Genomic DNA, 12,470 nt, shown 5'->3' on the forward strand with positions numbered 1-12,470 from the left:
CATCTTCACACCCACGTATATTGGGAAAAGTCATTATTGAATTACATGCTTTATCTTCTATCTGTACACAATACAAATAGTGATGGCAGTGACTCTTGGGAAGTTGCTCTGTAACTCCAATGCTGTAAAACATGGAGACTTATATGCGTCTATAAGGTTAGGTCAGGGGTTCAAAATTCAAGTTCCAATTTCAAGGCCAGTATCTATAGATGTAGCCTGTTACCTTGCCTACAAAACCAAGCCCAGATTCAGTCAAATCTTAAAATAAGCCTTAGTTCAGCACTAAATATCATACCAGTGAGAATGACGGCTGTGGTGATAGGGCATTCAGTGAATCCTGTTTGTTGAGCAGCTAAATAGAAAATTAATAATGTAATAGTTACAGAGGAATGGGAGAGAAGGATCATACAGATATCTGGACTTAAAGAATAGGAAGAAGATCAGATAGCTGGCAACTAGCAGCAGCAGAAGGAAGTTAGCAGACTTTTCTATGGCTGAGAGACAACATTCATAATTGCAACAAAGGAAATTCCTATCAGATATACGGGAGCAGGTATGCAGAGAGCTTGTGAAATCTCCATCTTTCAAGGTTTCAGAACTTCAACTGGACAAGTTCCTGAGCACCCTAATGTAACTCTGAGGTTAGTGCTGCTATGAGCAGGAGGTTATACTAGGAGAGCTCCCAGGGACTTCCCAACACAATCTTCCTGTGATGCTAGGGGAATTTGGTATTTGTAAGCAGGAGAGCACTCCTGGCAGTGCTATGTGCAAGTGCCTGAAGTAACACAAAGAACTTCTTGTTATTGCCATGTATGATTGTCCATCAGTTCCCCACATTCACAACAGACATCGTCTTCGCTACTTCCTAGCTTGGGGAGTTCCATTGCCTTCAGTGAACCTGAAACATCAACCAGAGAGGTAGAGGACAGGGCCAAAGGGCTGTTTTCCCAATGCAGCAAATAGTAAATCCACACTCAGCTCTGGCTGAGCACAGACAGGACTCAGGGAAGCTGCTTCAGTGGGAAGTACCAGGATAAGTCCAAAACCAGACTGCACATGTGGAGTTAGGTCTCCTGATGGTGTTATCAGCTGAGTGAGAGACAGATATACATATCAAATAGAAAGGTCCCTACCCATGCTGTATCTTCTTAGTAATCTGCTAGTATAGACATATCTTTACACTTTCAATGCACATATTCATTATATACATTTACATGCATGTGTAAATATGCAATACATAAATCTAATAATTCCCCAACACTTTAATCTTTCTTTCTGCTCCCATATTTCTCATCCCTCCAGCTTATAGTAAGCAAAATTATGTTAAGCACTCATCTTACCCTGATCAGGGCCCACCGACCAAGCTCCACATTGCCAGGGCATGCAGCATCCCAGGCAGACTGGCTGTGCTCCCAGCCTGGGCTGAAGGCTGCCATCCCAACCAACCACCACTGGTGCTCAGGGCATTCTCCCCATCCTCCCCAACTCATGGCATCTGATTAATTATGATCCCTGTAATTGTCTCTTTATACAATGAGGAATGTTAATCTTGGGTTTTGTTTTCTCTCCCAGTTTTATTAAGATCATAATAAGGAATATTTTTTCTTGTCCCCTGTCAACTTACACTGCAAATTTGGGGAAAGGGATGATCTCTCTTTTGATAACTGTGGGGGCTGGTAGTCATCGAGACAGCACACGTAACACTGAATAAGCTCACTGAAGTAAATGCCTAGAACAGTTCTTTTTCTTTATCCATATTTGTTCATTTTCACCTGAATTGTAATAGGATCAGTGTATGAGTTTTAGAAGTTGTCTGACATCACCAATCTTCTCTGTGCACCTGCTACTGGCCGATCAGATTACAGCTTTTTGCCACTCTGTTGCTTAGTGCATGATAATAGACGTTTCATGATCCCATTACACTAAAACATAAGAAAAGCTGCTCTGGATCAGATCAAAGGTTCAATCATCCTAATTCCAAAACTGAGCGACCTCAAACTCTTGAGAAAGAACAGAAGGAGAAGGATGAGTGTGTAGCATTGCAGCAACATGTGCGTTCTTTGGTAGACGTTTCAATTTTCTAGAAAGTGCCCTGGACAGAGTTTGTACAGCGGTAGTTGTAAAGGGTCATTGTTTTTAACAGCCCCCAGTGGCTCCAGCCCATCAAGGGTTTTGGGAGACCTGCAGCATCACATCCCACAGTGCTGCTGGGTCATACACCCTGCAAATGAACCTACTTTTCCATTTGCACATGTTGTTCAGTCCAGACTATGATCTTTGCAACATGCTACTCACATAGTAATGAAGAATTCTGTTCTCCCAAAAAAAGACCACTCAGGTCTTGTTTGGTCAATAGCATTTCATCCTTGGAAAGCTGCCTCAAGAACTCATTCAGAAACAGATTTTATCAGACAAGTTAGACTATCCCACAGCAGAAACGGCTCCACCCTCTCACCAGGGCTCATGCTGCAGGGCTCATGGCCCCACCATGCAATGGGACATATTATTCTAAGCTATGCCATGAAAAATGATTTCTAGCTTATTTATATAGAAAATCCTAAATAAGCAGTTGCAACCGGACACGTCTGTCTCGTATTGGCCTTTTTAGCCACCAACGCGCTTGCAACAAACGTGGGTAGAGCCCTCCCCAAATCTTCGTTCGCAAAGCCTAACCATGATGATGGAATAAGCAGTGCTGATGTGCCCACTTGGTTGTAGATGTGTCTGAAACCACAAGCTCTGGGAAAAAAAGAAGAGAGAGTTGTAAAGCAGGAAGCAGGAGCTCCATTGCTCAGGAGCCCTGGCCCCAAATTGACAGGGACCTGTGTGAGGACTCAGCAGGGAGAAGCAGCACCCCCCACCCACCCCCCTCCCTCCCCCCCCCCCCCCCCCCCCCCCCCGAGAGCAATGAGCTATTTAAACAGCACACTCTGTACTCTGGGTTAGCAGGAATTTGCATAACTGTGCAGAGCCCTCGAGCCTGGGATCTTCTAAATAAAAGCCACATTTATCACTATCTAAAGCAGAACACCCCACCTACTCTTCTCCAACCCCATAAGCCAGTGTCATTAGTGAAGTCAGATAGCATCATTTGTTTCTTTAAGGGTTAAAAAAATAATCCACAGCCATTGCCAGGAAAAGGCAGAACTAAACAGGCAGCAAAGAGTTAGAGCCAGAACAGAGAGATAAATTTAAATCAATCATCAAAACGGACCACAACAAGATCATATACATACAGAGCAAGAAAGAAAGCGAGAGGGTGTTTTGTTTGGGTAACTAATGTTCCCTGGACAAGAAGAGAGAGAAATTCTCCTTTGGGTTTTTAATGCCATTCTAAATATTTATAGCAAGATCATGGCCAGCTGGTGAGGCAGCAGCAAGGAGTAGGGAGGGGAGGGCGCATTTTCCCCAGTGCCCCAACATCATTCTCCAAGTCGTTTCTTTACTTAAGAGGAGGGAAAAGGCTGCACATTGCCATGTTTACCCTCAAAGTGACTCATCTGCAGGAGTCAAGTCCAGTGGCTCCTCGTCATCCCCTCTCTCATCTCTCCTGGCCATTCATGCACATGTGCACACACACATGCACAGATTATGTGAGAAGCCTCCACCCTATCTATAGCATGGGTCTGGGTCTTCAGGGTTTTATCTGGCTTTCAGGCATTTCACCACATCTTATGCTGCACTGAAAAGCCTTTGGGAAAGTCCATCTACAGCACAGCCCATGATGCAAAACTTCTGTTTTTAGAGGAACAGGCTGCCCCCATCTCTGTAATCTGCTGGTCCATGGACACAGGGTCAGGAGCATATGGAGGACTGCAAACACCAGCACAGCACAGGGGTTGACTTAAGGGTATTGTGGCTCCCAATGATTTTTGCTCATCTGCCTCGCTGTGACTAGATGCAGACATGACTCACTCATGAGCTTTGGCTTTGAAAATATGAGAAGGAGTTTTGCTTTAACCTTGTGTTTCCCTGTGGTAGAAATGCTTAGAAACTACATTTTGGATTGAATCCCACCCCAGAACAAATGGAGAAATTTCAGCAGAGAGGAGGGACCCAATCCAGTTACCCAGGCGTGGGCAACCGATGCTATTTCTCTTCAACCACCCAGGAACTTGGCACAGAGCTGGGATACATCACACTAGGGACCAGCTGGGGTTCTGGAGGATCCTCTGCTGGCACAAGGTGTTCAACTGATGCCAGCCCTGAGGGTGGATTTAGACTCACCCTCATAGATGATGGGAGTGTTAAATACGGACACCTTCATATGATTGAGGCAACCGAGCACTTGTGGACACCCAGCAGTGCCTGGAGGACTGTCCACCTGCCCAAGTATGGGTGGTACATACTGGTGACCTGAATAACTTGTCAGACTCAGTTGTATTGACTGGAACTCACTGGCTGCAAAAGGAGCTCAGACACCTTGTTCATCTGCAGTTAGAGACCCCATTCAAGTGTCTTCCCTGGGACTTCCCACAGTGTCACTGTGGGACTTGCCACTCTGGGACCCACTCACTGCAGCAACCTGCTCCAGTCCTCCCACTCATAACACCAAACTTCCTCAAGCCACCTGCTTGAGCAGGTCTTTGCTAAGGGTTTCAGAGAGCTGAGGTCCTTATACAAAAGGCCACAACCTGGTATTTTCTATATGAATTATCAAGCAACATCAGAAAGATAAACTGCTCCAAGGGTAAGCTTCATTCTCTGCTTGTCAAAGGTAGTTGGGCGCTCTGGGTCCACCTTGGAGCAGTGCTGGATGCAGTGGTCCCGGTGCATCAGCATCTCCCACCACACTGCAATGGGCTGATGCTCCCCAGATCTCTCCATAAGGTGGAGACACGGTCCATCTCACCCAGGGAGCCCTTCTCTCTCCCCCCTTCTCCATGAAACTACGGTATTACCTAGCGCGAGGCATGGCAGACTGTTTACAGCCTTCTAGAGTTCCCAGGCACTTTAGGACAGGGTCTTGCTGCTGTTTCCAAAGGGACAGCCAGGACTTTTATAAGTGAACTTTCCTCTCCGTGTCTATTTATTATATGTAAACATTTGCCAGAAAAACACCACTCGGGCATGCTCAGAACCAGCCAGGTCATTGCAAAAGGCAGCGGCGGCGTCACATGTGATAACAGCGAGCAGCCCGTGTGCTCCTATTCTTAGCGCTGGAATGTGCACAATGCCCCGCCGCCCCGCCGCTCCTGCGCACAGCGCCCGGGAGCGGCAAAACTGACTTCAGAATAAACACGTCCAGAAATCACCCTCTATGAATCACCCTACCTACTGAAAGAAACGTCCTTTGGGTTTATAGGGTTTTTATCCAGGCTCTAGCTATGGAAAATCTCAGCAGAGAATAAGCGACAGAGAGTAAGTGCATGCAGGGAAGGACGACAGAAGGTAAACGTTTCTACCTTACGGTTCCACTGCAGGTTGAGCAGTTAGTCATGACAGTAGATACTCATCATATTGTTCTGCCTGGCACTTAATTTAGTCATTGTGTGTCTGATTAACATAAAAAAACCCACAGCTAAGCAGAGTTAATAAATAACGGTTTTAATGCAGATTCCCAGTCTCTAGGGTTCCGTTTGCCCTGCTGCAGAGTTCAGCTCTGCCAGATTTGCATTCTTTGGGAGTGACTAACTCTAGGGGAAAGAGGCGCAAGCTACTAAACTGCTAATACTTTAAAATAGTGAATAAATGTCTAAGTGCATTTATTCAAAGTGATTAAAATGAACAAACCAATTGCTTCAGCCATCCAGCTTTAATCCCAAATCAGTGAGATAACTTCAGTGCTTTTGCTTCTTGCCAGGGACACAGGCAGTGCTGACCTCAGAGCTGCAACCTATCTGATAACTTTATGAAAATTTTAAAGGGTCTTAGGGACCTTTTGACTTCTTTATTATTTTCCCACTGTGCTTAACCCGTGTTCCATTTTCATGCGTAACAGCGAACGGATATTTAGAGGAACATCAAAGTCCCGATTTGTTCCCTTGGAGCTGGATATTTCAATAAAAGCTGCTAAGAATTCAGGGTTTTTTCTGCCAAGTCCAGTATTCATCTCTCTCCTATTTTGCTATGGAGGGGGGATCCACTGAAGAGTTTCTCTTCAAAGACCAGGACTTCTCCTCCGAACTACTGAGGCAGCTGAATGCTCTGCGGCAGAGTGGGATGCTGACTGATGTTGCCCTCTGTTCCGGGGGTTTTGAAATCCCCTGTCACCGAAATGTGCTGGCTTCCAGCAGTCCATACTTCAAGGCAATGTTCTGTAATGACTTCAGAGAGAGTCGCCAGGCTAAAGTCATCCTGAAGGGCATCGACGCCAACATTTTGGATCAGATTATCCTTTATGTTTACACAGGGGAGATTCTTATATCCACTGAGAATGTCCTGTGCCTCTTGGAGACTGCCTCCATGCTGCAGTACACTAAGCTATTTGAGGCCTGCTCTGCCTACCTTCAAGACAAGCTGACTCCTGACAACTGTCTGAGCATGATTAGACTGGCAAAAATCTTGAACTGCCAAAGCCTGAATGAGAAAGCCAAGGCTATGGCTTTGAAATGCTTTCCTGTGGTGGCCTCTTCTGAGGACTTGAAGGACCTTTGTCCCTTGGAGCTCATCGACTACCTTGGGGACGACGAACTCTGTGGGGAGGAGGAGCAGGTCTTTGAGGCACTGATGGTCTGGGTCCGGCATGACCTCCAGGCACGACAAGGCTACATCCAAGAATTGTTCAAGAAAGTCCGGCTTCAATACGTCCATCCAACTTTCCTCTTCCACTTCATTGCCAATGACTCACTCGTTCAGTCCTCACCCACTTGCAGGAGCATCCTTGAGTCAACCTGGAGACATATGTTTTCCCTGTACGGCACCAACGCACCTGACATCAAACCCATGATGCATGTTCCTCGCCGGTACTCCAACCAAGAGTTCCTCATCATCATTGGTGGCAGGAAGGACAGCCAGCAGACGAGGGATGTCCTGCTCTATGATGACAAGACGAACCAATGGCTGAGCCTGGCCAAACTTCCTATGCACCTGTACAAAGCCTCTGCAGTGAGTTTACACAGCAACATTTATGTGCTCGGAGGGATGCCTATTAGCAATAAGAAAAGTCTGGTCAGTGGTAATATTTACATTTACTCCCTCAAACTCAATCAGTGGAGGTTGATTGAGCATATGTTAGTTCCACGTTACTCCCACAGAAGTTTGGCATATAAAAATTATATTTTATCATTCGGTGGAATTGGTGAAAACCAGGAAATCCTGAATTCTGTGGAAAGATATGATAGTGTCTACAACACCTGTGAGAGCATGGCAAACATGCCTGTTGCTGTTCTTCACCCTGCTGTTGCTGCCAAAGATCAGAGGGTCTACCTCTTTGGGGGAGAAGACGTTATGCAAAACCCTGTTCGGCTGATCCAGGTAATGATCGATCCTGCTTGTCATAGGCAATTTCTTCTAAGGTATTCAGCAGTCCATCACCCTCATGAGAAAATCAAACCACCTAGAAAACTTTATTGTGAGTTGCAGCAAGGGGCAGGTTGAGTTGATACATGGCTTCCAGGACCATTGCAGCCATTTCATTTTCCCCTTCTGAAGGTTTTTCAGGCATAAGCCCTGACATACTTCTTTGGGTGTCAGTCAGCTGTGCCTTTGGTGAGCACTAGGGCCAGGGCTGCTCCAGGTGATGCTATGGCAGGCGGCAGCAGCCCCCCCTGCCCAGCTTCATGCCTGTAGCCAATATCACCAAAACCAGTGCTTTCCCCTTGGCAGCCGAGCAGGGGTTTCAGCCGCACACCTGCTCGCTCGCAGCAAACACAAACACTCGCCATCATTAGAGCGATTAGATACTCACTCATCAAAGGACCAGGACTTAAACTGACAGTCATTTCATATAAACAGTTGTGTTAAAAATGTAGCTCCTGCCACATGTTGCTGACTTCTCTGTCTGCTTTCAGCGGTTACACTCTATTAAGAAGAAAAAATTCATACCGTTTTTCTTATCTGATTTGATGCTTTAGTAACATTGTAGTGTTTCTATCCCCATAAGTGTTTTCCAGTGATTGAGGTGCTTTAACTAAGAATCATTATGAGCTAAGATGGCACCAAGACATGAGCAATACTTTGTGATTATAATGGTTCTTGATTATCGGGAGAAGGAAATGTATTTATCTGTTAATGGGGAGTTGCCCTGGAGATATTTAGTATATTGAGAACCAGATAATATGGCATAAAAGTTTGTGTCACCCAGATATGGATGACTGAATGATCATTATCTGGCAACAGCTCTTTTTCTTACATAAATTGATGACTTAGATACCACTCTAAGTCCCTTTGCCAGCCACCAGCACAAATATAGCAGCTGGGCAAATATGGTGGCTGCCAGCAGAGCTAGGTGAAGTTGAAATTTGTTTGCCCAGGAAATTGCTAAGACCAAGGCAGGAATACACAGAATAACTGGAAATGAAATTAATGGGCTTGCACTTTGGGAGAGCAAGTTACAGTGATTTAATAGCCATGCAAAGATTTACAGCCAAGAAGCTTGTATATGGCAGACACACTTCATCTTAGTGTGTGTGCTAGCATGTCCTGAGCAGACAAGCTTGGGGAACTAGAATGCTTTCCAAGAAGACATATTAGGAAAAAAAATGGGTATATTCTCAGATTTCCATGACTTTGAGCCAGAGGATTGTATTTATTAGGGCAAAATAAAACCCATAAGTTCCTCTGTAATTACAAATGCCAGTTGAAATACAACATAAACAGCTGTGTGAGTATCCTTATTTTCTTGTCAGGTTTACCACGTGTCCAGGAATACATGGTTTCGGATGGAGACTAGAGTAGTGAAGAATGTCTGTGCACCAGCTGTCACAATTGGAGACCAGATTATCATCATAGGTGGTAAGAGTTCTGTTTCACCTTCCTTCTGCCTCCCCCTGCCCAGTTCTTGTGGGTTTTCACAGCCTTCCTGTAGCTTTTGAGGGGGTGGTCCCTCAAAAAGCACCTGGATCTTGGGAAAGAAAGGAGGAGTGTGCCCACCCTCCATCCACTTCTCTTATGGCAATGGAAGCAGAGACAAGTTCTCCGTGAGGTTCCTTTTACTCCAAGTAGCAGGACCTGTGTGGGGGAAACTAAGGAAAAGCCAATGCAAGTTTCTGGTCTGCAGAAGGAAGGATGCCAAGAGCACGGTGATCCTGCTTCTCCCCTGCTGACTCACATCCTGGAACTCTCTGTCTGCTCTTCTTGGGATAATAGAGAGCACGGTTACCACAATCATTGGGATGGGTGGGCTATAGGTCTATGAGATGTTGGTTGGTCCTGTAGCTGCCTCCTGGGGGTAATTGTGAAATGTCCTGAAAGGGGTGTGAAACACCTGGAAAGAAGAAACTCCACAGTGTCTTTTTCAACCTGAGGACCAGCCTCTGCCCATTGGCACTTTGGTGTATTATGTCATTGGTTTTGGCACTCTACAATCCTGAATGCAGCTCCCCCGATCACGGACTGGCAAGAGGAAGCATGTGTTAGATTATGTAAGAGAAAATGAGACACATAGTAGCTTTGGCAGAGCAGTGAACTGAACGCAAATCACACAGGACTCAAAGATGGTGTCACCCCTCAAGGGGAGGCCACTGCTACCCTTTGCAGTCAAAACACAGGAGAGCTGAGTCCAAAGGTCCCAGACTATCCTGTGTGGCAGATTATCCTTACCTCAGACCACACTCTTGTTTTTATACATGGGCAGGGTACTGCTGGGTACCAAGCTTCCACACCTCCATTGCTCCAGGGCAATGGCCCTTTTACCAGCCCTTACATCTCAGCCGATGCGAGGTTACATCACCTCTAAGTGGAAGAGCCGTACACTGGGTCACTGGCGTGGTGGCTGGCACAGATGTGTCACTGTGCTGAGTACTCAGCTCCATTCAGTAGGCAGCCACAACTCCAACCCAACAAGGCACTATTGTTCCTCTCTCGTATGCCACTGGTTTCTCTATTACCAAGTGAAGCTCAAGGAGTCTCTTGGGTGAAAAGAAGTATTTTGGGATGTTTGAAGGTACATGCAGGTAACTACAAGTTCCAACTGTGTGGGACAGGTTGATTGCCTGATCTGATGGGTCTTATGGTGCTTATTGAGCCCTGGCTGCCAAGGTGCTAGTAGACAGGGTGAGGACAAACAGGAAAGAAAGATAGACAGACAGGCATTCCTGTGACACATCATCACTTCCTAGCTTAGAGATCTTAACTCTGCCAAATTATGTACCAGTATAATAGGTTTTATTGAAGACTATCAGGAAATATATTATCATTCCTTCTGCTGTCCATAAGCTTTAATTCCCATCTGCCTCTTCCACCTCTGGCTTTTCATTCAGGGTACACCAGGAGAATCATTGCTTATAATACAAAAGACAACAAGTTTGTTAAATGTGCAGACATGAAGGACAGACGGATGCATCATGGGGCCACTGTCATCAAGAACAAGCTGTATGTCACAGGAGGACGATGTCTCACCACAGACAATGTCATCAAGGACCTGGATTCCTTGGACTGCTATGATCCAGAGACTGACACATGGACACCAAAGGGAAAACTGCCACACAGACTCTTTGACCATGGATGCCTTACGCTCCAGTGTGTCCCCTGTTCTAACCTTCTCTAAACGAGCTTTGATACTTCCTTTGTGCTCTCCTTCCCGGAAAGGACCTGCCTCGCTCTGCAGAGAGCACATGGGGAATCCTTATGGGGTCACGCAAACTCTTGACTTCGAATGCACAAGCAGCACTAGTCCTTCCCAGACCCTGTGCCAGAAAGATCATAAGCTCTGTGCTTGTGCCTATTCACCTGACTGGTATTGCATATGGTGCTGCTGAGTCCAGTGTGGAGGCCTTACCCAGCATCTCAACAGAAAACAGGAAAAAGATACTGGGTAAGACCCCATTGTAGGATTTGGCCTTGTACAGACTGTAAAAGGAAAAGTGAATAGGGATGCTGATATCTCCAGGGAAAGTAAGATCTGGATAACCTGCCTTTGTTGGCATGCAAACTCAGCTGCCTGGGCAGCCCTTAGCTGCTCGGTGCTGACCAAGCTTTCTGTTTCCAGTGATGGGAACATTTAGAATAGGAAGCCCTGAGCTTCAGTCTTGTAGCCAGGCCAGCAGCAGCTGCCTGCATTAGCTATGGTAGTCATCTCGTAAGAAATAAAATTTTAATGTTCCTAACAGCAAATTAGAAATAAGCAAAAGTCTGATGCTTTGATCTGAACTCTCATATTGCAACAAAATGCAGATTTGACTTTTCTGAGCTAACACTCTTTCATAGCAAAGGGAAGACTTTTGTTCCCCCTGCCTGCCCTCTGAAGGAGCAGGAGAAGGTGGGATGGAAATTAAGATTGTCTGCATCTTCTTTTTCAAGGGGTCTTGTTTTGCAGAGATCTTCTCCTTTTGCATCAGTAATAGCAGTGGGGTTAGTTAGGAAGACTTTGGCTGATGGAATTCTTGAAATCTGGAATAGCAGAGAGGACATATGGAGGAAAGGGGATATAAAAGAGAAGAGGTATTTGGGAAGAACAATTTCTTTTTCCCTTTCTCCTCTCTCCAAACCACTGGGAAAAAAACCATGAGACAAAGCCAGTGACAGGAAGCCAGCTTTCCAAGAAGAGCAAGTCTAAATCTGCCACTTGGCAAAGCAGCTCTGGCTCCACCAATATTTTTGTGGGGTTCTGCCACTAAGTACATACTTTTAAAGGGAGGGGATTAATCATCAGATACTGAACAGGCTGTGAACTGCTGTTAGGTCACCAGGCTTGGTAAGATTGCTGAGATAGCAAGGAGCTTTAAAGATAGCACTGATGTCCACCATCCAAAGAAAGGATGGCAGAAAGAACACCCCTTTTTGAATGAAAGTGGGACTTTTCCAAGGGTACAGGGTGGCATGAGGAAAACACACTCAACCTCCCTCTTTACAGAAGGCTGTCACCACCACACTGCAGTAAACCAACTCAGGATCCTAAGATCCCCTCCCATAAATCTGTGACTGGGAGTAGAAGGGTGACTGAAATAGTTAATTAAGTGGGGGGCTGGAAGAAAGTATTTGGTATCAACTGCTGTTGTAACAATGTGGAATAAAAGGGTTATTATTGTTTGTATGAGTTTTGTGTTCAGGAGTCCCCATTGTTCCCTCTGAATTGTTGATAAAGGGAATTGTTTTTGTACCAGTGGGTATTGCCAGGGTTTCCTTCTAAGGATCTGAGTAAACCTGCAAAAAATGAGTGGGAACCCAAACTCGTCTCCCAGCTCAGAAGCCTTTGGCTACATTTCTCTTCTGTCTTTCAGTCTATATCATCGTCTCCTCCCTGTGCAAAGCAGAGCTAAATCACGGCATTTGCCAAGTTGGACTGGAGCAGTGATTCATCCTGCTTCCTCACAGACCATCTCCATCCCTCTGGAGAAAGAAGCCTTGTCATGGCCAATTATGGAATGTCT

The 12,470-nt window shown here is 45.7% G+C and overlaps 1 protein-coding gene across 1 annotated transcript; it reads left to right on the plus strand.

The window, feature by feature from the left end:
* The first annotated feature begins 5,236 nt into the window (after positions 1 to 5,236).
* On the plus strand, positions 5,237 to 12,199 carry KLHL38 (kelch like family member 38). Its single transcript, XM_032704593.1, has 4 exons — positions 5,237 to 5,391; positions 5,942 to 7,416; positions 8,790 to 8,895; positions 10,362 to 12,199. The coding sequence occupies exons 2-4, from the start codon at positions 6,070 to 6,072 to the stop codon at positions 10,646 to 10,648; spliced, it is 1,740 nt and encodes a 579-aa protein (XP_032560484.1). The 5' UTR covers positions 5,237 to 5,391; positions 5,942 to 6,069; the 3' UTR covers positions 10,649 to 12,199.
* The last annotated feature ends 271 nt before the right edge of the window (positions 12,200 to 12,470 follow it).

The sequence above is a fragment of the Chiroxiphia lanceolata genome, chromosome 1 (assembly GCF_009829145.1).
Source record: "Chiroxiphia lanceolata isolate bChiLan1 chromosome 1, bChiLan1.pri, whole genome shotgun sequence".
Taxonomy (NCBI): Eukaryota; Metazoa; Chordata; class Aves; order Passeriformes; family Pipridae; genus Chiroxiphia; species Chiroxiphia lanceolata.